Source organism: Camarhynchus parvulus, chromosome 22, assembly GCF_901933205.1.
Source record: "Camarhynchus parvulus chromosome 22, STF_HiC, whole genome shotgun sequence".
Taxonomy (NCBI): Eukaryota; Metazoa; Chordata; class Aves; order Passeriformes; family Thraupidae; genus Camarhynchus; species Camarhynchus parvulus.
Window position 1 is genome coordinate 2,271,723 of NC_044592.1, and position 25,182 is coordinate 2,296,904.

General features: G+C 61.5%; 2 protein-coding genes across 2 annotated transcripts in view; one reads left to right on the forward strand and one right to left on the reverse strand.

Annotated features, from left to right (window-relative positions):
- On the forward strand, positions 1–23,125 carry ADGRA2 (adhesion G protein-coupled receptor A2). The gene is given in 21 exon segments (XM_030964354.1): positions 1–249; positions 9,323–9,394; positions 13,350–13,421; positions 13,518–13,589; positions 13,731–13,802; positions 14,315–14,478; positions 14,540–14,753; positions 15,553–15,717; positions 16,619–16,820; positions 16,899–16,917; positions 16,920–17,047; positions 17,178–17,339; positions 17,431–17,646; positions 18,118–18,184; positions 18,187–18,318; positions 18,521–18,729; positions 18,838–18,965; positions 19,337–19,460; positions 19,550–19,695; positions 20,062–20,151; positions 20,393–23,125. Coding segments are annotated over 21 exon segments (3,858 nt in total). The 5' UTR covers positions 1–28; the 3' UTR covers positions 21,576–23,125.
- Positions 22,851–25,182, reverse strand: part of BRF2 (BRF2 RNA polymerase III transcription initiation factor subunit) — a 5,783-nt gene continuing 3,451 nt past the window's right edge. Inside the window, 3 exon segments of the mRNA XM_030964355.1 lie at positions 22,851–24,103; positions 24,303–24,381; positions 24,383–24,730. Of these exon segments, the coding sequence (XP_030820215.1) occupies positions 23,426–24,103; positions 24,303–24,381; positions 24,383–24,730 (1,105 nt within the window). The 3' untranslated portion in view covers positions 22,851–23,425.

The window sequence follows — 25,182 nt, forward strand, 5'->3', positions numbered from 1 at the left end:
CCCGGAGCCGTGGCCCGGGGCCGGGGCCATGCGGCGAGCGGCGGCGTTGGTGCTGCTGGCGGCGGCGCTGAGCGGCCCCGGGGCCGCTGCTCGGAGCTGCCCCGCGCTCAGCCTGGGCTGTAAGTGCGCGGCCGAACGGGCCAAGGCGGGCGGCGGCCCCGGAGCGCCCCGGAGGAGGGTGGTCTGCAGCGGAGGGGGGCTCCCCGCGCCGCCCGAGCCGCGCCTGCTGCCCGAGGGCACCGTCACGCTGTGAGTACCGCGAGCGGCAGCGGCCGGGCATCCCCCCCTGGCACCGGCATCACCCCCGGGCATCTCCCTCGGGCATCCCCCCCTGGCACCGGCATCACCCCTGGGCACCTCCCCGGGGCATCTCCCTCGGGCATCCACCCCTGCCCCCGGGAATTTCCCCCGGGCGTCTCCCCGCTGCCCCGGGCCATCCCGAACGGGACGAGAGCAGAGCCCACGCGTGGCTGGCGCTGAGCCCTCTCCGTGCGGGAGCTCCCGCATCGCCCCGTGCCCGGCAGATGCTGCGGGGACTCGGGGATGGGCGTGAAGCCCCGCGGGGTGCGGAGCGCAGTGAAATTCCTTTTTCCTCTCAGTGCAGCCGCGGAAGGGTCGCTCGGTGCTGAATGGCTTGGTTTAAATCGCGATAAAGGGTCGCTCGGTGCTGCATGGCTTGGTTTAAATCGCGATAAAGGGTCGCTCGGTGCTGCATGGCTTGGTTTAAATCGCGATAAAGAGTCGCTCGGTGCTGCATGGCTTGGTTTATATCGCGATAAAGGGGTGTCGCGGCTCTGCGCTGCTGATGTGGAAATGCAGGAAACGGGCTCCTTCTCCCTCCGCAGCGTTCTGCGTGCTGGGGAACATGTTTTTGTTTGAAAGTCCCTGGAAATATTTACTGAGAGGCCATCAGGAGCGGTTAATGGCTTTGGGGTTGGTGCGGAGGTTCTGACGCTGCCGCTCGATCCCTTAAGGCTCCTCTCCGTGCCGGGGGTTGGGGTTCGGCTGGAGCTGGCAGCCGTGTGCTGCTCGCTGCAGGGTTTATTTATAACTCCAGAGGAGATGTTTGAATTAAAATCTGGATTGGAGGCTGGGCTGGCAGCTCTGCAGCTGTGGGGAGCGTGGCTTTTCCCCAGAGCCCCTCAGGGTGGCTGTGCTGCCTGCTCAGGCTCCCACCTTGCCCTCCTGCCTGGGGCTGGGGTGGGTGGGACAGAGCTGGGTCTGGGGGCTGCCTCACCTGCCCGAACCCATGGGCTGTGTTGCCATTGCTGTGGTTTCTCGGGTGCTGCTCGCTGCTTTGGGGTGATGGTGGCAGTGAAGGTGACCCCAGTGGCACCGCTGTCCCCATTGGAGTGTGGCTGTGAAGGCACCAGAGTCACAGATGGTGCCGTGAGCAGGGCCTGAGTGCAACAGCCACGCCAAAAGCATCAGTTGTCCCAGAAGAGCAGCACTGATGGGTGTCTGGGGCTTCCCGTGCTGGGGGACACTGGAGGGGCTCAGCCAGGTGACAGCTGGGCTCTCCATCCCACTTGGGAGCTTTGCTCTTCATGTCTTTCCTCTTAGGGCCCTTCCTTGTGGGTCAGCCCCTCTCAAACACTCGTGGGGACGTTCAGTCCTTTGTCGGTTCGTGTTTGGGGAAATCATCCCCTGCCACATCCCAGGCCTGCTCCAGTGCCTGCCCAGCTGTTCCCAGCAGGGCAGGAGCTTGTGCTGCCTGTGCTGAGCTGTGCTGGCTCCCTTGGAGGGGCTGCGATGACCGTGCAGAAGCATTAGGGCATTACACGATCCCACTAAAACGTGACATGAAACCTACAGGCGTAGGCAGAAACCTACAAATATGCGGTGACCCTGGCTCTGCTCTCGTGCAGTAAACATGATTTATTCCAAACCCTTTCCAGATGGAACAATCAAAACCAGAGGCTCCGACTTTGGGAGCGTCTCCTGGAGCCACTGGGGTGCGGGCAGGGAGTGGAGGGGCCCAGGCATGTGGCAAGGGCTGCACGTGCCTTGGGGACATCCTGCTGGGGACAGCCAAATGTGGAATTCTGAGGATGAGCTGGGTGTGAGCAGGGCTCCTGTGTGTGCTCCAGGGTGCCAGGTCCTGTCTGTGCCAGGTCCCCTCTGTCCCCAGGGCTCCAGATCCCCTCTGTCCCCCAGGGTCCTCAGCACTGCTGTTGCCCCTGCTGCAGGAAATGTCTTTGGGGCAGTGACACAAATCTTGAATTCTGAGGATGAGCTGGGTGTGAGCAGGGCTCCTATGTGTCCTCCAGGGTGCCAGGTCCTGTCTGTGCCAGGTCCCCTCTGTCCCCAGGGTGCTCGTGTCCCCTCTGTCCCCAGGGTTCCAGGTCTCTTCTGTCCCCAGGGTTCTCAGGTCTCCTCTGTCCCCCATGGTTCCAGATCCCCTCTGTCCCCAGGGTTCCAGGTCTCCTCTGTCCCCAGGGTTCCAGGTCTCCTCTGTCCCCAGGGTTCCAGGTCCCCTCTGTCCCCAGGGTGCTCGTGTCCCCTCTGTCCCCAGGGTTCCAGGTCTCCTCTGTCCCCAGGGTTCAGGGTCCCCTCTGTCCCCAGGGTTCAGGGTCCCCTCTGTCCCCAGGGTTCTCAGGTCTCCCTCTGTCCCCAGGGTTCCAGGTCCCCTCTGTCCCCAGGGTTCTCAGCAGTGCTGTTGCCCCTGCTGCAGGAAATGTGTTTGGGGCAGTGACACTTCAAAGCAGAGCCGAGTTCCAGCTCTCATCCGGCCCAGCCTGGAGCCAGCAGCGCTCAGCACGGGGGAGGATCTTCCCCGCAGCCGCCAGGCGGGAGGGAACGCTGGCCCTGCCCGGGTCCAGCAGTCCAGCCTGGGGACAGACAGACAGCCAGAGAGGCTTGGGGGGCTGCAGGATGTCTGTCACCCTGTGGATCCCTGGTCCTGCCTCTCATTTGGCTTTTCCCACATTCTCTCTTTATTTATCTTTAATTATCAGCCCGTGCTGCAGCTGCAGCGCGTTTACCCCAAGCGCTGAGAATCGCGCCCTGGAGGGGCAGGGCAGGGCTGGGGCACCAAGGACAGAGAGTGGGAGATGCCTGTGGGCCCAGGGACCTGCCCTGCAGCCACTGCTGGGCTCAGCATGGCCCCGGTGTCCCAGGGATGGCTGCTGAGCCGAGCTGTGGCTCCTCTGCCCTTGTCCCCTCGCAGGGATCTGCAGGGAAGGCTGTGGGGTCCCCTCTGGGATGCTGTGGGGTTCCCTCTGGGATGCTGTGGGGTCCCCTCTGGGATGCTGTGGGGTTCCCTCTGGGATGCTGTGGGGTTCCCTCTGGGATGCAAGGTTCCCTCTGGGATGCTGTGGGGTTCCCTCTGGGATGCAAGGTTCCCTTGGCCCTGGGGAGGGGGTGATGCTCACACATCCCCTGCAGCCCCAGTGAGGTTTCTCTGTGTGTGCTCTCCAACACCCAGCCCAGTTTATAGCCAGGTTGTTCCTGTGCCCAGCTCCCTGCAGCGAGGGACGAAGGAGGGGTGCCAGCCTTGGTGCTTTGTCACCCCGCTCTGTCACCTGGCTGTGTTGGCAGCCCCACATCCTGCTCCAGCTAGGACAGGGGGATTGGGCACCTCTGGGGCTGTGAGGTGCAGGGGTGCTGCAGACAGGGATTAAGGAGATTTAATCGCCCCCAGCTGAGCCCGTGCTAATCGCCCCACGGAAAAAGCGCCACATCCCTAACGAGGGCTGGGGAGGCTGGGCCAGCCCCGCTGTCACACGGGCGGGAGCCCAAACCTCTTCCAGATGTGGAATCCCAGCGCAGGCCTCATTTATGTGCACAGCTTGATTGCACTGAAATTACAGATTGTCTGCAGGGAATAGAGGGCTTTGACTTATGACCAATTTCCAGTTCTACTTGAACTCCCTGCTCCAAGGCTGCTCCATCCTGGGCCCTGCAGCTGGTTTCTTTCTCAAGCCTTCTTCAGCTTTTTATTTGTCGTTTATCGGGCTGCAGCTCCATCAGGGTTGGGTTTCGCAGGGGCTGCAGGTCGTGGTGCTGCCCTGAGCATCCCAGCCCAGGCTGGCTCGGGAGGCTTCGCCCTCTCTCCGGGGCTTCTTTTTCCTGTGCTAACAAAAGCCGAGGCTTGGAACAATAATTGTCACCATCCGAAATAGCCCGGAGTGACGTGAGGCTGCAGGAAACGCCCGGGCACGGCACAGGGAGGGGAAGAACCCCCGAGCACCCAAACAAAGCAGGGAGGGGGTGGATCCCCCAGGGCTGGGCTTCTCCAGCCGCGCAGGGTTGGAAGATGTGGGGTCCCCTCTGGGGGCTGTGGGGTCCCTTCTGGGATGCAAGGTTCCACTGGGGGCTGTGGGCTCCTTGCTGCAATGTGGGTCCCCCCCGAGATGTTGAGGGCCCCTCTGGGATGCTGCAGAGCCCCCCTGGGATTCCATGGGGTCCCTCTGGGATGCTCTGGGGTCCCCTCTGGGATACAAGGTTCCCTCTGGGATGCTGTAGGGTCCCCTCTGGTGGCTGTGGGATTCCCTCTGGGATCCAAGGTCCCCTCTGGGGGCTCTGGGGTCCCTTCTGGGAGCTGTGGGGTCCCCTCTGGGATCCAAGGTTCCCTCTAGGATGCTCTGGGGTCCCTCTGGGGGCTCTGGGGTCCCTCTGGGGGCTCTGGGGTTCCCTCTGGGGGCTGTGGGCTACTTGCTGCAATGTGGGTCCCCCCCGGGATATTGAGCCCCCCTCTGGGACGCTGCAGAGCCCCCCTGGGATCCCCTGGGGTCCCTCCAGGTTGCTGCGCGCCCCCCGCGCTCTGATCCTGCCTCCCCCAGCGCCTTTCTCACTGGCGGAGCCTCCAGCAGCTCTGAGCAGCCCCGGGGCCCCTTTTTTCCCTTCCCGAAATCCCCGGGGCAGAGCAGCAGAGCAGCAGAGCCGCGCTCGGGGCGCAGCCCGCGCCGTATCTGCCGCTGCCGGCATCTGCTTTGAATTAGCGGGCTCGGAGAGCGGGGCCGGGCCGGTCCCCGCCCCCAGCGCGGCCCCCCAGCATCGCCGCTGCCCCCCCAGCCCGGCCTTGGGAGCCACCGAATCCCCGAGTCCTTTTTTGGTTGGGTCCAGAGGAAGTTTATTGTTTCAGCAGCCCAAGTTTCTGGAGCTGTTATTTATCCAAGTGGATTCCAGCACGCTTGAAAAAACAATCTTGGTTGGGTTGGTTTTTTGTTTGTTTTTTTTTTTCGCTTTTGGCTCCTCTTTTTTGAGATGAAAAAAGAGGAGGAGGAGGAGAAGAAGGGATCCGTATCTTTCTGCCGGCAGCCTCGAGGGCTCCGAGGCCCCCAAGGGATGCTGCGGGATAGGGGAACATTAGAGCCACGTTAAAACTCAGGATCCTTTTTGTTCAGAATTGCAGAACCATTGAGGTTGGAAAAGACCTCTAAAAAAAGATCATTGAGTCCAGCCATTAATCCATGTTCACCATTAAACCACGTCCTCAGGAGTTTCTGCCTTTCGCGTTTATTCACGTTGCAGGTGTGTTCAAGCCTGCATGCCCGGGATGGGAGGATGCTCCTTGGGGCTCCCCCGCCATCCCCCATCGTTCCCGTTTGACTCCAGCCCTTAATCCCCGCATTGTCCAGAGGGACATTTCCAGCCGCCGCCGCTCAATTCGCCGATTATTGTCCCCGTGGCGGGGCTGTCCCCGGCAGGAGGGGACTCAGGAGGGTCCCGGGGCTCCGGGCAGGGCGAAGGAGCCGTTCCCGAAGGAGAAGGGAAGGTTCTGGAGTGCAGCGATGCCTGGGGGTCAGAGGGATCCCCATCCCTCCCTCCAGGACTACCCGGGGGCAGTTAATTTTTTGGGGTTCTCAGTTAATATTTGGGGGTTCTCAGTTAATTTTGGGAGTTCTCAGATAATTTTGGGGGGTTGTCATTTAATATTTGGGGGGTTATCAGTTAATTTTGGGGGGTTCTCAGTTAATTTTTGGTGGTTCTTAATATTTGGGGGTTCTCAGTTAATTTTGGGGGGGTTCTCAGTTAATATTTGGGGTTCTCAGTTAATATTTGGGGGTTCTCAGTTAATATTTGGAGGTTCTCAGTTAATATTTTGGAGGTTCTTAGTTAATTTTTGGAGTTCTCAGATAATTTTTGGGGGTTCTCAGTTAATTTTGTGGAGTTCTCAGTTATTATTTAGAGGTTCTCAGTTAATATTTGGAGGTTCTCAGTTAATATTTGGAGGGTCTCCGTTAATTTTGGGGGGTTCTCAGTTAATATTTGGGGGTTCTCAGTTAATATTTGGAGGTTCTCGGTTAATATTTTGGGAGTTCTCAGATAATTTTGGGGGGTTCTCAGTTAATATTTTGGGGGTCTCAGATAATTTTTGGAGGTTCTTAGTTAATATTTGGAGGTTCTCAGTTAATTTTGGAGGTTCTCAGTTAATATCCTGTAAGGGGACAGTGCCAAGGACCCACACACAGCTCTGCTGCCTGTGGACATGTGGGAATGGAAAGTGCTGTGGAGCCTGATGAGAACTTCCTGGGGGGAAAAAAAAACCAACAAAAAAATCCCTAAAAAACCCAAACAGAAAACAATTTGGAACATAATCTCCATGAAACTGGAGAAAACAAAACAAACCCGTGTTGGAGGATGTGGGTTGTGACTGGGGAGTGCGACCCAGATGGCTGCTGTGGGACGGGGAAGAAAAGAGGAAAAATTTTACTGTGGGGGGGGAAATTTTGGGCAAACCATCACTGTCAGCACAGCCTTTTTGTGCCAAGGCCTCCTTTTTTAGTCAAGGATCTCTGCTCCTGGGCAGCACCTGCAGCTCAGAGTGCCCTGAGCTGTGAGGGAGTCCCAGCCTTTTCCTGGAGGGGCTCCGGGGGTGGCTCTGCAGCTCCGGGTCGGGCTGCAGATACCAGGGGCTGCAAATCCTGCTGGAAATCTTTAAAGGAGGGAGTTGTGGTGTTGTGGCAGAGGTGCAGATGATCCCGGGGGTCTGAGCGATCCTCCCTGGGCTGCGGGTCTGGGGTGGGTCCGGGGCTCCGGTTCTGCCACCGTGTCGGGCTGTAGATGCCAGGAGCGGCCCATCCTGCTGGAAATGTTTTTAGGAGGGAGCTGTGGTGTTGTGGCAGAGGTGCAGATGGTCCCGGGGGTCTCAGGGAGCCTCCCAGGGCTGCGGCTCCGGGACGGCTCCGGAGCTCCGGTTCTGCCCCCACGGCCGCGGCTGCAGCCCCGTGTGAGCTGCAGATGCCAGGGGCTGCAAAACCTGCTGGAAATCTTTAAAGGAGGGAGTTGTGGTGTGGTGGCAGAGGTGCAGATGGTCCCGGGGGTCTCAGGGAGCCTCCCCAAGCTCGGCCGAGGGCTGCGGCTCCGGGGCTCCGGTTCTGCCCCCACGGCCGCGGATGCAGCCCCGGCTGGGGCTGCAGATACCAGGAGCAGCCCATCCTGCTGGAAATGTTTTAAGGCAGAGTTGTGGTGTTGTGGCAGAGGTGCAGATGGTCCCGGGGCTCTGAGCGAGCCTCCCCGGGCTCGGCTGAAGGCTGCGGGTCCGCGGCTCCGGTTCTGCAGCCCCGGCACAGTCCGTGCCCTCGGTTGTGAAACCTCCTGCCCCTGGAATGAAAACCTCTCGGGGACAGCTCGGCCTTGAGCAAATCCCCCCACCGATGCCGTGGAGGGAAATTGGGGCGCGCCGCGGCTGAAGGGGCCGTGCCAGCAGCGATGGGAACAGCCCGGGAAGCTGTCCCTGCCCTGGGCAGAGCCGAGCCCCGGCACAGAGTGGTCCCGGCGGGGAGGAAGGGCCCGGCACGGCCCTGCCGTGGCGTGTGGAAGCAATTTGCAGCCGCCGGGGCCGCCGGACGTTTCCGCTCCCCGCCGGCCGCTCCGGGGCCCCGCGGACGCGCCGGTGCCCGGTGGCGGCTCCTCATTAGCACAGGATGCGGGGGCAGCGCTGCCAGACCCCGGCCCTTCCCTTCCCTTCCCTGCCCGCCCTCCCACCCAGCCTGCGGGGGGCTGCGGGTCCCGCTCGGTGCCGGTGCCGGTGCCGGTCCTGCCCCGAGCCCCGCGGGCAGCGCGTCCGGAGGGCCCGGGCGGAGCACACAGCGCCCATTGAGCCGGGCCCGCCCGTGTGTAAACAGCCCCGGGCCGGCCCTCAATGAGCCCTTTCTGCAGCGGCTCCCCCGGCCAGGCCTCCAGGATGCCCTCCCGGCCCCGCTGCCGCCCGCCCCCGCCCCGGCTCGGGGTCGCTTTGGCGTCGCCGGTGCCCGCCCGGGAGTTCCGCTGGTCCCCGAGGGCCGCGTCTGGCTCTGCTAATTGGGCTAATGAGCTTTAATGAGCTCCTGGCTGAATGTCCGCGTGCTGGTGCCCTCCGTCCATTCCCGTCACTCCGCAAGGGGCCCTTTGGAGGGCAAAGCTGTTTGTTTTGGGGTGAAATCTCACTGCTGGGAGGCTCCTGGGATGAACAGCAGGAGCTGGGGGGCCCTTGCAGCTTCAGGTGCCCCCTTGGTGCTGGGGTGGGGGTCACATCCTGCCCCAGTAACTCCTGGCACCAAGGTGATGCCCAGGGGCAGCACAGGGATCCCGTGGCAGTCAGTCCGTGTGTCCCTGGCAGTCAGTCCGTGTGTCCATGGCAGTCAGTCCGTGTGTCCGTGGCAGTCAGTCCGTGTGTCCATGGCAGTCAGTCCGTGTGTCCGTGGCAGTCAGTCCGTGTGTCTGTGGCAGTCAGTCCATGTGTCCGTGGCAGTCAGTCCAGGTGCTCCGTGGCAGTCAGTCCAGGTGCTCCATGGCAGTCAGTCTGTGTGTCCCTGGCAGTCAGTCCATGTGTCCGTGGCAGTCAGTCCGTGTGTCCCTGGCAGTCAGTCCGTGTGTCCGTGGCAGTCAGTCCGTGTGTCCCTGGCAGTCAGTCCGTGTGTCTGTGGCAGTCAGTCCATGTGTCCCTGGCAGTCAGTCCAGGTGCTCCCTGGCAGTCAGTCCGTGTGTCTGTGGCAGTCAGTCCGTGTGTCCCTGGCAGTCAGTCTGTGTGTCCCTGGCAGTCAGTCCGTGTGTCCGTGGCAGTCAGTCCGTGTGTCCGTGGCAGTCAGTCCGTGTGTCCGTGGCAGTCAGTCCGTGTGTCCGTGGCAGTCAGTCCGTGTGTCTGTGGCAGTCAGTCTGTGTGTCCGTGGCGTGAGGAGCACACAGAGCATCCCAGCACCGCTCCTGCATCCCCGCTGCATTCCCTGGTCCCACCTGACCCTGCAGGGGACACCTCTGTGGCTGCCACCGCAGTGGCACAACCAGGCCTGTGGGTGTCTGTCTGTCTGTCCTTGCTCCTGCCAGCTCCTGGGCACTGCTGGGGGGCTGTGGCAGGTGAGGTGACGGGGCTGCCCCTCTCCCTCTGCTCTCCCCACAGGCTGCTGAGCAACAACAAGATCACGGTGCTGGAGAACGGCTCCTTCTTCGGGCTGCGGGCTCTGGAGAAGCTGTGAGTGGGGCTGGGGCAGGAGGGTGGGGGCACTGGGGGGCGTCCAGGGTGGGTGGGAGCACCATCACTCGTGTTGTGCCCCCGATGTGCTGCAGCAGGAGCAGCCCTGCAGCGCAGAATTTGCCCCTGGCACCCCCGGGCATCGCGGGGTATGAAAAGAGACATTGTCCCCCCGAACAAAGTCAACTTTCTTATCTCTCCATGAAAGGCATCTCTATGGAGGGAGCTGCGAGAAGGGGAGATTTATGGCCCCCATATGGGTTTGATCTGTAGGTATGCAGGCGCGGGGACCGGCACTGAGGGCGTTTTGTTCCCCGCCGTGGCCCTCAGAGGGTCTCACACATTCCTGAGCCCTGTGAGCTCCCCTGGAAACCCCCACGGGGCTGAGCGAAGAACACTCACCTTGGGGACACCATCCCACGGAGCAGAGCCCTCCCCAGCAGGGCTCAGGGTGTGGGGTCACCTCCTGCTCCGGGCACTGCACCCTCGTGGGACACGGGAAGGAGCAGCCAGGGGGGACACCTGGGGAGGAGCGGGGCTCTGCACCCCCTAAAGGTCTCCATGTCCTGGAGGGTCTCAGCTGCCCCAGGGAGGAGCAGGGCTCTGCACCCCCTGTGAGCCTGGGGTACCCCTAAAGCTCTCCATGTCCTGGGAGAGCAGCTGCCCCAGGCACTGCACTCTCATGGGACACGGGAAGGAGCAGCCAAGGGGGACACCTGGAGATGAGCTGGGCTCTGCACCCCCATGAGTCTGGGGTGCCCCTAAAGGTATCCATGTCCTGGAAGGTCTCAGCTGCACCAACAGGAGTCCCCTTGCCACAAACTCCTGTCCTGCAAACCCCCAGAGAGGAGCAGGGCTCTGCACCCCCATGAGTCTGGGGTCCCCCTAAAGCTCTCCATGTCCTGGAGGGTCTCAGCTGGCCCAGGGAGGAGCAGGGCTCTGCACACCCCTAAAGGTCTCCATGTCCTGGGAGAGCAGCTGCCCCAGGTCACCCCCTGCTCGCACGGGGTCAGAGGGGGCCCGGGGCGGGCGGGCAGCGCTCCCCCAGCCCCGCCGCGCCTGATTGCCCTCGACAGGAGCCATAATTGCTCTCATGGGGTCGCTTCGGGGCCGTGCCCCATGGAGAGCCCGTGCTGGGGGCTGCGGGGCCCCTCTCCTCCCATCCTGGCGCTGGCAAGGCCCCTGCCCACCCTGGCACGCACCGTGGGGGCTTTGGGGTCGCAGCAGAGCGGGGAGAACCCCATTCCCTGCATGTCAGGGGTGCCCCCACCCACCGCCTCCCCCCGGCTTGGCATCTGCGGTGATTTGTAGCGGCGTAATGAGATTAATGAATCTGAGCGGGGACGGTATGCGGCGGCTCATTAGCAGAGCCCCGCTTGGGAACGGCCCTGGGGGGATGCCAGGGGGCTCGGTGGGTGCCAGCAGGGACAAGGACGGGCTCTGTCCGTCCATCCGTCTGTCTGTGCTGGGCTGCCGTGGGCGCGCAGGGAGCTGTGGGCTCACTCCAGGCAGTGAATCAGGGTGCTTCGGCTCCTTGGGGCCGGGGGTTGCTGCAGAGGGGGTCTCTGTGCCCTCGTGGTGGTGATTGGGGTCCCCATGCACGTGTGGTGTCCCCGTGCACACGTGGCACTGAGCCGCTGCTGGGGAGGAGGAGGAGGAGGGGGCTCGGGACAGCAGGAAATGCAAAGGCAAAGGCGCAGAGCAGGGAAAAGAGGAGCCTGATCGGAAATCAGCAGCAGCAGCAGCAGCAGCCCCGGCCCGCGGGAGGAAGTGCCGGAGTGAGGAAGGCCGAGCGCCAGCCTGGCTGCAAACCCTGGGGCCCAGCACGGTCCCCGGCGGGTCCCATCCCCGGCTGGGGGTCCTGCAGCACCCGGACCCCCCAGAGCCGAGCCAGGGGCCGCAGGTTTGTCACTGGAGATGTTGTTTTGGCTGGCAGGGTGTGCTGGGGGGGCTCTGGGGGTGGGAGTCCCGGGGAAACCCAGCAGGACGGGGGCCAGGGGGTTTGCAGGACGGGGATTTGCAGGGTAGGGATTTGTAGGATGGGGTTTGCAGGATGGGGTTTGGGGGATGGGGTTTGTAGGATGGGGTTTGCAGGATGGGGTTTGGGGGATGGGATTTGTAGGATGGGGATTTGAAGGATGGGGTTTGTAGGATGGGGTTTGCAGGATGGGGATTTGCAGGATGGGGTTTGCAGGGTAGGGATTTGCAGGATGGGGATTTGAGGGTGGGGTTTGTAGGATGGGGTTTGCAGGGTGGGGTTTGAGGATGGGGTTTGCGGGATGGGGATTTGAAGGATGGGGTTTGCGGGATGGGGTTTATGGGATGGGGTTTGCGGGATGGGGATTTGAAGGATGGGGTTTGCAGGATGGGGTTTGCGGGATGGGGTTTGCGGGACGGGGGTTTGTGGGATGTTTGCGGCAAGGGGACTCCTGCTGGTGCAGGTGGCGGTGCAGGTGAGCGGAGCTGTTCCTTCAGCACCAGCGCTCACCTGTGCGCACCTGTCTGCCCAGGACGGCTGTCTGTCCGTCCGGGAGCGGCGGCCGTGCTGGGCAGGGCTCTGGCATCAGCCGAGAGGGTCGGGATGACCCGGCTGCGTCTCCTCTGGCCGAGGGGCCCCTCTCGTGTCTCCGCCTCCCCCCTCGCACCCCGGCTCTGCTGGAGGGGTGTCCCCGCTCCCCAGCCCGCTTTGGGGCTGTGGCTCACGGGCTGTCCCCAGCGCTGCGGGCAGAGCAGCAGAGACCCAGCGAGGAGCTCCGCGGGGACTGCTGTATATAAACACGGTTCCATATGGATCCCATTTCCTCTCCCGGACAGTGCCGGTGCTCGGCAGAAGCTGCCGGGTCCCAGGGGTGCCCAGAGCGGCCGATGCCACCAGGGCTGCCCACGATGCCACCAATGCCGATGCCAGCAGTGCTGCCCACTCTGCCGGCAGAGCGTGTGCCAGGCGAGCCCCTGATTAGATGTGCGCCTGCAATCGAGCTCATTGCTCAAAGGAGCTGCCCGGGGCTGTGCTCTTATCTCACACACGCGAGATAAGCCGGCGGGAAGCGGCTGCTCCGGGAGCAATGCGGGGCTGGTGCCAGCAGCCAGCGCCAGCGTGCGGGGACACCCGCAGGGCACCCAGGGGCAGCGGGTGCTCCTTCCCTGCATCCCTCAGAGAGATAACGAGAGAGAAACGGAATGGAAAACTGCTCAAAGGCCCTCGCAGGGGGTGGGCAGCACCTGGGGGGGCCATGGAGTGTAGGAGCAATGGGGGTAGGACGGTCAGGATGGACGGAGACGAGAGATCTCTGCAGCCAGGTGGTGGAATTTGGGGTCTATTGCAAAGGGCCTGGGTGCAGGGCCCTGCTGGGAGCTGCCAGCCACAGCTCAGAGCAGGAATGAGAGAAGAGAGAGGGAGAGAGGATGAGAGGGTAAGAGAGTAAAAAGGATGAGTGAAGTTCCCATTCCAATACAATAAATCTTCTTCTGTGTTGAATATTCTGATTCTCACTAACCAATCCAGTACAAGATACAAATCCTACAGCATTTCCATACAGCCTATAAGAATCATTACATTACCACACTGTGTTACATTTTAAACCCTAAAAACTCCTCTTTGGGCCCCTCCTGCCAAGCTGTAGGGTCTGCTCTGACCCTTGGGCCTGTCTGCAAGCAGAGGGTGTTGTTCCATCAAAAGGGGATCATCTTCAGCCAGCCACACCATTGTTTTCCAGTTGTTCAGTAACTGAGGGATCTCAAAGCTTGCTTTCATTTCAATCTCACTTATAGTTTCTGTATTCTCAAAATCTTTTGCCAGGCAATCATATTTATAAGGCTTTCCTGTTCCATCTTCCCCAACAATGGAGGAGATGGGTGCAGGGGTGGCACGGGTGTGCTCGTGCCCTCAGAGCTGTGTCTCCTGAAGATGAAACTCCTCCAAACACACCCCAGAGCTGTGCCTGTCTCCCCACAGGGACCTGAAGAACAACCTGATCAGCACGGTCCAGCCAGGCGCCTTCCTGGGCCTCCCCGAGCTGAAGCGGCTGTAAGTGCTGGGGCTGGCCCCGGGGCTGGCCCTGGGGACATCAACGGGGACAATGGGGCATCCCCAGCCCTGATGGCCCCTCCGCTGTCCTCGCAGGGACCTCTCCAACAACCGCATCGGCTGCCTGAGCGCCAGCGTCTTCCAGGGCCTCCACAACCTCCTCCGACTGTAAGTGGCTCCCTGGGGACATCCTGGCCAGCCCCGTCCCATCTCCTGAGAGCCAGGGGGTGTGTGGGCACACCCACCGGTGTCCCCTCTCCCAGCAGCCCCCTGGGCACCTCCATGCCATCTTGCTCTCTCGTCCCACAGGAACATGTCCGGAAACATCTTCTCCAGCCTCCCGCCCGGTGTTTTTGACGAGCTCCCCTCCCTGAAAGTCGTGTGAGTTGGTGCCCTGGGATTTCAGCACACGGGGGGGAGTCCCTGCTGAGACCCTCAGGGCTGGCAGGTGCTCCTGCCCTGCAGTGACACCAACCCTTGCTTTGGTGCCCTGCCGAGGGTCTCAGACCCTGCAGTGACACCATCCCTTTGCAGGGACTTTGCCACCATCCCCTTGCTTTGCCACCCTGCCAAGGGTCTCAGGGCCAGTGGGTGCCCCAGCTCTGCAATGACACCATCCCTTGCAGGGACTTTGCCACCCTGCCAAGGGTCTCAGGGCTGGCAGTGGCACCATCCCCTTGCTTTGCCACCCTGCTAAGGGTCTCAGAGGCAGCAGTTACCCCAGCCCTGCAGTGACACCATCCCTTGCAGGGACTTTGCCACCCTGCCGAACGTCTCAGGGCCGGTGGCTGCCCCAGCCCTGCAGTGACACCATCTCCTTGCTTTGCCACCATCCCCTTGCTTTGCCACCCTGCCGAGGCTCTCAGGCCCTGCAGTGACACCATCCCTTGCAGGGACTTTGCCACCGAGTACCTGACGTGCGACTGCAACCTGCGCTGGGTGCTGCGCTGGGCCCGGGAGCGGCCGGCGCAGCTCTCGGAGCGCACGGCGTGCGCCTTCCCCCGGCAGCTGCGCGGCGTGGCGCTGCGAGGCGCGGGACGGCAGCTCGCTGCGGTGAGCGGGGCCGGGGCGGGGCGGCGGCGGCGGCGGCGGCGCGGGCTCACCTGTGTCCCCCGCAGCGGGAGCCCCGGAGCTGCACACCCACCAGCTGATCCCGTCGCTGCGCCAGGTGGTGTTCCAGGGCGACCGGCTGCCCTTCCAGTGCGCGGCCACGTACCTGGATAACAGCACGCAGATCCGCTGGTTCCACAACCGCCAGCCCGTGCGGGAGGATGAGCAGACGGGAGTCATCGTGGAGGAGAGTCTCATCCATGATTGCACCTTCATCACCAGGTCAGGGGTGGGGCTGGGATGGGAGTGAGGATGGAATTGGGATTGAGATAGGGATGGTGTGGGAATGGAGACGACCACTGGTGGCCACAGGAGTCACGGGTGTGTGGGTACCTGTGGGAATCCACAAAATTAGAGGGGTTTGGGAAGCTGCAAAAGGCAGGCTCCAGAGACTGCAGAACAGCAATTAGAGCTAAGCAGCAGCCATGAGATTGGTCAGCAGAAAAATTATTTAAACTGTAGAAAAGCAAGGACAAATAGAACAATGGTCTGTGTATTAACGCTTGTCTAGAATAACTTTCTAAGCTACAGAAAAGTTTATCTAGTGAGATATTAGGAAGATTGAAGGTTAATAATGGAGCTCTGTGCATTGTGTTTTAAGGCTCACAAGCAGGTGTTGTATTTGAAATAAGCAAGCATTGTTTAACCAAAGGTCCCTGTGCTTACAGTGGTTGGATGGAACTACTGTCAATGTGCTTTTGCTTTGTGTGATTGGTCAAAAAACTTTTAAAGTGAGTTGTAAGATTAAGTTCTTGTTCTGCTGCTTGGAATGTGAGCTGCTGGCATCTTCTCATTGTCATGACCATGTAATGAGACTGATGCTGGAAAATAAAACAGCTCAAGGCACGTTCAACAGCAGCCCCGTCCCGTTCGTGGTTTGTACAGAGCCCCCAGCCAGCGTCAGGTAGTGAGTGCTGTGGGCAGGCTGCAGAGTGTGGGCACCCTTGGTGCTTCATGGCCTGTGTCCCCCTGTCCCCAAGCTTGGGGGATTGCTGTGCCAGCCCCTCTCCTGTGCCCGCAGCGAGCTCATCCTCTCCAACATCCACGTCTCCGCCAACGGCGAGTGGGAATGCGCCGTCTCCACCTCGCAGGGTAACGTCAGCAAGAAGGTGGAGATCGTGGTGCTGGAGACCTCTGCATCCTACTGCCCTGCCGAGAGGGTCACCAACAACCGCGGGGACTTCAGGTGGGAACCTGGGTGGCGCAGGTGCCGTGGCGTGGGGGACACGTGGCCGGTGCTGTGCGGAGAGCAAGCGGTGCGTGCAGGGCCCCACTGGCCGCAGGTGACCGCGCGTCTGGTAGCAATTAACGGCACTGGCTTTTGAAGGGCTTCCCGTGCCGGCGGCGCAGCCTGGCTCCAGCAGCAGAGGTGTTGGAATTTCTCTGGCACGAGACGAAAGGCTCCGGGCGCCCGCCATAACCCCGGCGGGGCCCTTACGGAATATAAATTACCGGCACAGTCAATGTGGCTTAAATTAGCGGTGCCCCCCACTGCCTGCTGCTTCCCCCTGCGCTGACAGAGCCGAACGGGACATGGGGCTGGGGAGGGTGGGGGATTTTGGGGGAGCATCACGTCAGCATCCCCAGAGCCCAGGGGTGCTGAGCGGGCTGCGGTGTTGTGCTGTGATGTAATAGCCTGTTTCTGTCATTCTGGTTCTTTCCCCAGGTGTGCCAATAACCTTTCCCTTTCCCTCCCTTGCACAAAACCACGTGGTTGCCGTGTCTTTTAACCCCAGGGAGAGGGGGAGGGAAGGGGTAGGGATCCCACCAACCAGGTAAGGTGGGGGGAAGTCTCAGGGGACAAATGGCACCTGGATGGCCCAATGTCCCCAGGACTGAGAGGCATCTTTTGAACTTCACCAATCACACGATGCCCTTTCTAGAATGCCAAGATTGACGGACAGCACTCAGCAAGGGGGCAAGGGAGGGGAAGGGAGAGGGTATTGGCGCACCTGGGGAAAGAACCAGGATGACTGAAGCAGGCTATTACATCGCACCGCAACGCTACCCGGCGGTGCACAGGGGCAGCACGGGGGGAGCAGGCTTGGGGCACGGCTGCCCTGGGGTCACTGTGTGGGTGCCCACAGGTGGCCCCGCACCCTGGCGGGGATCACGGCCTTCCAGCCCTGCCTGCAGCACCCGTTCGCCGCGGGGCCGGCAGGCGCGGGCATGGCGGGTGAGAAGCAGGCGTGGCGGCGCTGCGACCGCACCGGGCGCTGGGAGGACGGCGACTACTCCCACTGCCTCTACACCAACGACATCACCCGCGTGCTCTACACCTTCGTGCTGGTGAGTGGGGGGCCCGGGGGCTCGGCTGTGACCCCCAGTGACCCCCCAGTGACCCGCCGTGGCCGTGCCACCCTGCAGATGCCCATCAATGCCTCCAACGCCTGACCCTGGCTCACCAGCTCCGTGTCTACACGGCCGAGGCAGCCAACTTCTCAGACATGGTTGATGTCCTCTACGTGGCCCAGATGATCGAGAAGTTTATTGGCTACGTGGACCAGATCAAGCAGGTAACGAGCACTGTGGGTGTCCCCCGCCTGCCCCAGTGCAGCCTGGTGTTTTTGGGGCAGAAAAGCATGAATTGGGGTGTTTCCTTGGGGGATGGCGGTAGCTCTTTGCAGAGCAGCTTGCTGTCCCCAGCTGACAGACGTGATCGTGGAGATGGCCAGCAACATCATGCTGGTGGACGACCACATCCTGTGGATGTCCCAGAAGGAGGAGAAGGCCTGCACCAGCATCGTGCGCTCCCTGGAGAGGATCGCGGCGCACATGCTGGGCAGCAACTCCCAGCACATGGCAGTGGTGAGGGGGAGCACAGGCTGGATTCGAGGAGGAGGGCTGGGTGGGGTCTCTGGCCATGCCAGGGCTGATGATCCCTCCGTGGTGCCAGCAGAACTCTCGCAACATTGCCTTCGAGGCGTATGTGGTGAAACCCGAGAGCTACGTGGGGCTGAGCTGCGTGGCCTTCCAGCGGTGGGATGGGAGCCCGGCCCACCCAGGACGGCCCCCCCAGGCCGAGCGGGGGGCAGAGCCCACCCCTGACCAGCAGCTCAGGCTGCGCTGCACCACGGGGCGCCCCAACATCTCCCTGAGCAGCTTCCACATCAAGGTACGGCAACAAAAGTTTTGACAAAATTTTTTCTTTTGTCAACTAATTAAACCATATATGCCTGCATTATCCAAATCACTTGTCATCGATACACTTTCAATTAGCCTTCCTCTATATTTCCTAGTATCAAAAACTATAATCAACCGTCATCATCACTCCGTAACCACCCCCAAGCAGACACCTCCCTGAGCAGCTTCCACATCAAGGAATGGGCTCGGGGGGCTGGGGTCGGGGGCTGGGGTCAGGGGTTGGGCTCGGGGGGTTGGGGTCAGGGGTTGAGGTCGGGGGCTGGGATTGGGGGGCTCGGGGGGTTGGGGTCGGGGGCTGGGTCGGGGGTTGGGGTTTAGGGTTGGGGTTGGCCCCCGCTCATCAGTGCCTGCTGGGCTCGGGGGCTGGGCTCAGGGGTTGGGCTCGGGGTGTTGGGGTCGGGGTCTGGGGTCGGCCCCCGCTCACCAGCGCCTGCCCCCGCAGAACAGCATCGCCCTGGCCTCCATCCAGCTGCCACCCAGCCTGTTCGCCAGCCCCGCCCCAGCCACGCCCGGGCCGACTGCAAGCTCCAGCTGCTGGTGTTCCGTAACGGGAAACTCTTCTGCAGCACCGGCAACTCCTCCCGCCTGGCCGACGATGGCAAACGCCGCAGCGTGGCCACCCCGGTCATCTACGCCGGGACCTGTAAGGGCAGCATGGCGGGGGGCTTGGGGTGCCCCGTGGGGCTCCCTGGGGCTTTGTGCTGGCGCTGCCACAGCACAGAGCCGTCCCCGGGGTCCTCGTGGGGAGGTGGCAATGTGTGAGATGTCCCCTGTGCCCAGCCCCTCTGGGGGTGCAGGTGGAGGGGTGTCACTTGTCCTGCTGAGCTGGTTTTCTGTGGCTGCAGATGGCTGTGGAGTGGGGAACCTGTCCGAGCCGGTGGCTGTGTCCCTGCGACACCCCGGCGAGGGCACGGACCCCGTGGCTGCCTACTGGAACTTCGAGGTGCTGGGGGGCATGGGGGGCTGGAGTGCCGAGGGGTGCCAGCTGGCTGCCCGTGAGCCCAACGTCACCTCCCTGCGCTGCCGGCACCTCAGCAACGTGGCCGTGCTCATGGTAGGTGTGGGGAGAGCAGCAGGGGGAGAAGGGAGGGTGGTGTTGGTGGGGGGATCAGGGCACAGGGCTGCTGCTGCGGGGTCTGACGGGCTGTGCTGTGCTGTGCAGGAGCTCAGTGGGTTCCCCAGCGAGGCACAAGGCGCTGTGGAGGTGCTGCACCCGGCCATGTACACCTGCACGGCCGTGCTGCTGCTCTGCCTCTTCACCACCATCATCACCTACATCGTCCACCACGGGTGAGGGAGTGTCCGGTGCTTGTGCTGCTGCTCTGGGGGCTGGGCTGGGCTGGGTTGGGTGTCTCTGTGGGCAGTGGGAGCAGCTCCCCAGGTGCCCCAGCTCCCCAGGTGCTTCTCCCCAAGCCAGGAGAAGGTGTGTGGGCATGGCCATGCAGTGACACAGCCCTTTAGGACAGGGGTTCTCAGGACAGTCAGGGAGCACATTCTCAGGGAATGTGCTGCCCAGCAAGTGGCCCTGGGTCCTGCTCCTTTGCCTGTGTGCAGAAATGGACCCGTACATCCCCTGCAGGCTGTTGGTGCCTCCCCCATTTGTGGCTCTCTTGGGGCCGGGCAGGAGCTCACAGGTGCCCTCTGTGCTCTTGCTCTTGCAGCACCATCCTGATCCCACGGAAGGGCTGGCACATGCTGCTTAACCTGTGCTTCCACATCGCCATGACGGCCGCCGTCTTCGCGGGAGGCATCACCCTCACCGGCTACCGGGCCGTGTGCCAGGCCGTGGGTACCGGGCAGCGCCCAGCCCCGCGGGGTCCCGGGGCACCGGGGGGCTGCGGCATCCCCACCCCAACCGCCGCCTCCTCCCGCAGGTCGGCATCATCTTGCACTACTCGTCCCTCTCCACGCTGCTCTGGATGGCGGTGAAAGCTCGAGTGCTCTACAAGGAGCTGACCTGGAAGGCGCCGCAGCAGCCGGACAGGGACACGTCCCAGGCAGCCCCCAGACCCATGCTGCGGTACAGACACCCCTGCCCCCTGCCCCGGCACCTCCAGCAACCCTCTCCACCCCCATCCTATTCCCTCTTCTATCCAACAACCTCAAAAATACCCCCAGCAGCATAATCATAAACACAATCAAAAGTTCCTTCTTAATCAGCCTAATCCCAATAACAATTTACATCCACTCTGGAACAAAAAGCCTCACCTCCTTCTGGAAATGAAAGTTCATCATAAACTTCAAAATAAGTTCATCAATAACTTCAAAATCCCCATCAGGCCCTCAGAGGCTCAAGGGGCTGGGGTGGGATTTGCTCCCCTGGATGAACCCATCCTGTGCTCTCCTGTGTTCTCCAGGTGTGCGCTGACATTTCCCCTCCCCACAGGTTCTACCTGATCGCCGGCGGGATCCCCCTCATCATCTGTGGGATCACAGCAGCTGTCAACATCCAAAACTACCACGACAACAACCCCTAGTAAGTGTCCCTGTTCGACCCTTCCTCCCTCCCACGTGGGTGGCTTCCCTCTGCTGGGGCAGGGAACTGGCGGCACTGGGAATCTGGAGAAGTTTGGGAAAAGATCAGTGAGTTTTTTCCTGGGAGTTACTGGGAAAAAATCGTCCAGGCAGCCGGCAGAGCTCCACAGAGCCCTGCCATGAGGGCAGAGGTGCCCTCTGAGCAGCTGCAGGCCACTCAGAGCCCCTCTCCTCCCGCACAGCTGCTGGCTGGTGTGGCGGCCCAGCCTGGGCGCTTTCTACGTCCCCGTGGCTTTCATCCTGCTCGTCACTTGGATTTATTTCCTCTGTGCCGGGCTCAGCCTCCAGTGCCACCCCTCACACCAGAAAGACATCCCGGAGCCGCTGGAGCCCCCGCCGCGGCTGGGGGCCGCCGGTGACCTCCTGACAGACTCTGGCTCCATCTCGGTGACGCTGAACTCGGGGCCACCCTGCCCGGAGGGGGACGGTGTCTACTCCCTGCGGGTGCAGTTCTGGGCGCTGGTGGCCACCCACGCCCTGTACGTGGCCCTGTGGACGTTCGGCGCCATGGCCGTGTCCCAGCGCTGGTACCTGGGCATCGTCTTCAGCTGCCTCTACAGCGTCACCGCCGTGGCGCTGGGGCTCTTCATCTTCATCCATCACTGCCTGCGGCGCCGGGACGTGCTCAGCTCCTGGTTCTCGTGCTGCCCGTCGTACCGGAACGCGCTGCCCATGCAGGCCTACGTGCACCCCGGGCTGGGGCCGGAGGACGGCTCACAGGTCTTCATCGGCTGCGAGCCGGAGGCCGCTCGCTCTGGAGCCTCCTCTTCCTCCTCACCCAGCAGCGCCAGCTCTGCCGGGGGCCGCTGCAAGCTCACCAACCTGCAGGTAGCCCAGAGCCAGGCGGAATCGCGGCCGCCGCCCTGCCCGGAGCCGGACGCTGCCGATGGGAAGCCCGTCAGGCCCAGCAGCAACCTGCACGGCCGCAGGAGCCACCGCGGCAGAACGAAGCCGTGCCGGGACGGGAAGCATCACCGCTTGAAAATGCTGCGGGGCCCCTCGGAGCATCCGTCCAGCGAGAGCGGCAGCCTCCACAACAGCCACTCCGAGAGCTACCCCAGCGGCAGGACCAGCCCGGCCAGGATGGGGATGCCGCAGGACGGGGATGCGCTGCCCAGCCCCTCGGAGGGCAGCGATGGAGGGAGGAGGATGCCCGACATCACCGAGGCTCGCCGGAGGAGCGGCAGCCGGGACAACCTGCGGCCGGGCGGTACCGAGAGGGAGGCGAAGCGCCGCTCCTACCCCCTGAACGTGGGCAGCCACAACGGCGGCCTCAAGGGCAGCAAGTACGACATCAACCTGGCCAGCGCCGACAGCGTGGCCGGCATGAAGACCGGCCTGTGGAAGAGCGAAACCACCGTGTGAAGGTGGGGAAGGACCGACGGCCGCGGTGTTTTCCCGTTTTCCTCGTGCACTAGCAGGGATGGGCGGCACAGCCGGGGGGCACAGCACGATCCCAGGCCCACCCATCTCCCCGAGGAGGCTCCGAGCTTTTCCAGCAGCGGTGCCGGAATTGCAGCCGTGCTTTAATCACTCCTGCATGTCACTTGAGATTGATCCTGAAATGCTATTTTATATTCTACAGAGGAAATGTCTATTTTTCAAAGCTATATTATTGAATGTATATATGTATAGACAGAGCCGTAGGTGATGCCAGGGCCCCGCTCCCGGTCCCGGGTGCCACGACTGCAATATTCCCGCCGAGGGACCACTCCAAGTGCCCTTCACGTGCAGGCACACAGCCCCAGGATTAGCACACTGCTTCTGGAGAGCAGCTGCTGCCTCTGGAACGTTCCTGCTGTGCCAGCCCTGGGGGCTGCACCGTGCCAAAGCCATATTGCAAAGCCAAGCACAAGGTAAGAGGAGCCTCAGCTCCAAGGTGAGGTGATTGTCTGCACTGCTTTAATGCCAGACACTAAAACAAGGGCCTGAAAAGGCTCCAGACACTAAAACCACAGCCAGAAAATGCTCCCAGGCCCTCAGAGGCTCAAGCCATGCAGTGGGGTGGGCTGGCAGACCTGTGCAGCTGCCAGGACTGACCCTCTGTGCCAAAGCACCAAAGAACCAAGATGTGGGAGAGGCCCAGAGCAGCTCTGCGTCCTTAATCCAGGCTTCAAGCTCAGCAAATACCTAGGTTTGCTCTTAGGAAGGCAGAGACCGTTCTAGGGAGCAGGGAACATTCCTGGGAATGCAAGAGAACGATGCCAAGGGATTGGGGACCTTCCTCAGATGGTCAAAGGGCTGGAACCTGGATAAGCACTTGTTCCCATTGGAAAACAAACTTCCCCTTCTTTCCCAGCACACAGGTAAAACAGCCAGGCTGCAGAGAGGCTGCAGCAAAGCAGAGGAGGAAGGTGGGAGCCTGGTGCCTCCCCTGCCCTTTCCAGCCTCCCCTGCCTCAGTTTCCCCCGCCTGCAAATGAGTTTAATGATGTAGCTACCTCCGAGGAGTCGTGGGGCTGGCAGGGCCACGAGCCAGGGGAGGAAAAAAGCACTTAGTGGGGATTGGTCTCACCTGGGAACCACTCACCCCACGGGGCTGGGGCACCCTGCCACTCCCTGCCTGCCTCGGCTTCTCTGCCCAGTTCAATGTTTAAATATTTCATTGTCCCTGGGATTTAACACAGTTGAAACCCTTCCTGCAGCTCCTGCAGCCTCCCCAGCCTGGCTGGTGCCCCGTGGTTCTATTGCTTGCTGCATTGTGACAGTATTAGAGAAAAAGCTTTGTATTCTTAATTACACTTTGTGTGTTTACAAGCGAATGACATATCAACAGAGCTTCCTGCAATATCCGGGGGGAGGGGAGGGAAATACGCCAAAGAAATGTCTTTAAAGGGGTCTTTTTGCATTTTTATATGAATAGAATGTTTCTAGCAGATATGTTTTGTTTAATATATTAAAGATACGCCAATCTGCCAAGATCTACTGTGATTTCTCTCAGACTTTGTGTTCAAATGCAGTGTTTTCACCCTCACAAAGTCATTCTGCTGAAGAATGAGAAGCCCAAGGTGAGGCTGCCCTGGAAAACCTGGCACCTTTTGTGCTTTTATTTACTTATAACAGAAATGTAACACGACCTGAAGCAGTCACTCCATAAACAGCCCCAGCACATTAGGGATGACACAACCTCATTCCCTCAGGGCAGCACCATCACTCTGTCACTGGTGGGCTTCACACTTCTGGTCCCCAAATTGTCCCTCTGGGCCAGGAGCACCTTCAGGACCAGGCCTTGGCCCTCCTGAAGGCACAGATCTCCTCGGGGCTCCTCAGGTACTGCTCGATCTCGCTGTCTGAGATGGGCTCATCGCCCGTCAGGGCCGCGCCCGCAGCGCTCGGAGCCGCCGCCCGCAGCCTCTTCCTGGGGTGGAGGAGGCAGGGGGGCAGCAGGGGCCTCAGGGCTCCCCTGTGCTGCTGCTGCCCTGCCGAGGGACAGCCCTGCTGCTGGGGCACTGCAGGAGAGCTGGGGAGGCTCTGGGCTGGGCAGCCCCGGCCTGGGGAGTCCTTATTCACAGAGTTCTGATCCATGGAGCCTGGGTCCACAGAGCCCTGGCTCACAGAGTCCTGGTTTAGGCAGACCTGGCTCATGGAGGCCTGGCTTGGGGAATCCTGGCCTGGAGAGTTCTTATCCATGGAGCCTGGGTCCACAGAGCCCTGGCCTGGGCAGCCCTGGCTCGGGGAGTCCTTATTCACAGAGTCCTTATCCAAGGAGCCTTCATCCAGGGAGCCCTGGCTCACAGAATTCTGGTCCGGGCACTCCTGGCTCACAGAGCCCTGGCTCACAGAGCCCTGGCACTGCTGGCTCACAGAGCCCTGGCTCACAGAGCCCTGGCACTGCTGGCTCACAGAGCCCTGGCTCACAGAGCCCTGGCACTCCTGGCTCACAGAGCCCTGGCTCTCCTGGCTCACAGAGCCCTGGCTCACAGAGCCCTGGCACCTCGCTCAAGAGCCCTGGCTCACAGAGCCCTGGCTCACAGGGCCCTGGCACCCCGGGCTCACAGAGCCCATGCCCAGCCCTGGCATCCCTGGTCACAGGCCCTGGCACTCGGGCTCACGAGCCCTGGCTCACAGGCCCTGGCAGCACGGCTCAGCAGGCACAGCCCAGCCCGTGTCCTGCTGCTCCAGCGTCCCTGCTGAAGGTTTGCAGGAACAGCCGGTGCTGCAGCAGGTCCCCGCTTCACCACCGTCTTCTTGTCCAGGCGGAATCCACGCAGCCAGGAGAGCTGGGAGGCCATCGCCAGCAGGATCTCCAGCAGCTCCTTCAGCCTCAGCTGGGCTGGAGGGGGCAGCTCCACCCCTGCCAGGCGGCAGAACCGCGCCAGGGGGCACGAGAGGCGCGGGCCGGGCCGCAGCGACTGCCAGGCCAGGAACGCCGCAGCCGTGACCACGGGCACCGGGTGCCGGCCGGTCACCAGCCACGTGTCACTGGCCAGCTCCACAATGGCCATGGTCCGGGCCACCAGCTGCTCCTTGTCCTCCAGGAAGGGCGCAGGGATGTTGGCAGAGGGCTGGACCAGCCGGAAGCTGTGGGGGAAAGAGCCACGGTCAGGGGGAGCCTCGGGGACAAACATCTGTCACTATCACACTTTATGGAAAAATCCCTGGGAAGCTGGAAAAATTTCTCCTGGGAGGCTGAGAAGCTTCAGAGGAAAAGAAAAACAATAATTATCTGCTGCTCTGAAAAGCAACAGGTGCATCTTTGATTGGTTGTTTCTAATTAATAGCCAATCACAGTCCGCTGGCTCAGACTCTCTGAGAGTCACAAGATTTTATTATCATTCTTTCCTTTCCAACCTTCTGATGAAATCCTTTCTTCTATTCTTTTAGTATAGTTTTAATATATAATTTTCTTTTACTATAATATATATCATAAAATAATCAATCAGCCTTCTGAAACATGGAGTCAAGATTCTCATCTCTTCCCTCGTCCTGGGACCCCTGTGAACACCACCACAAATCCCTTTGCCAGGATTTCT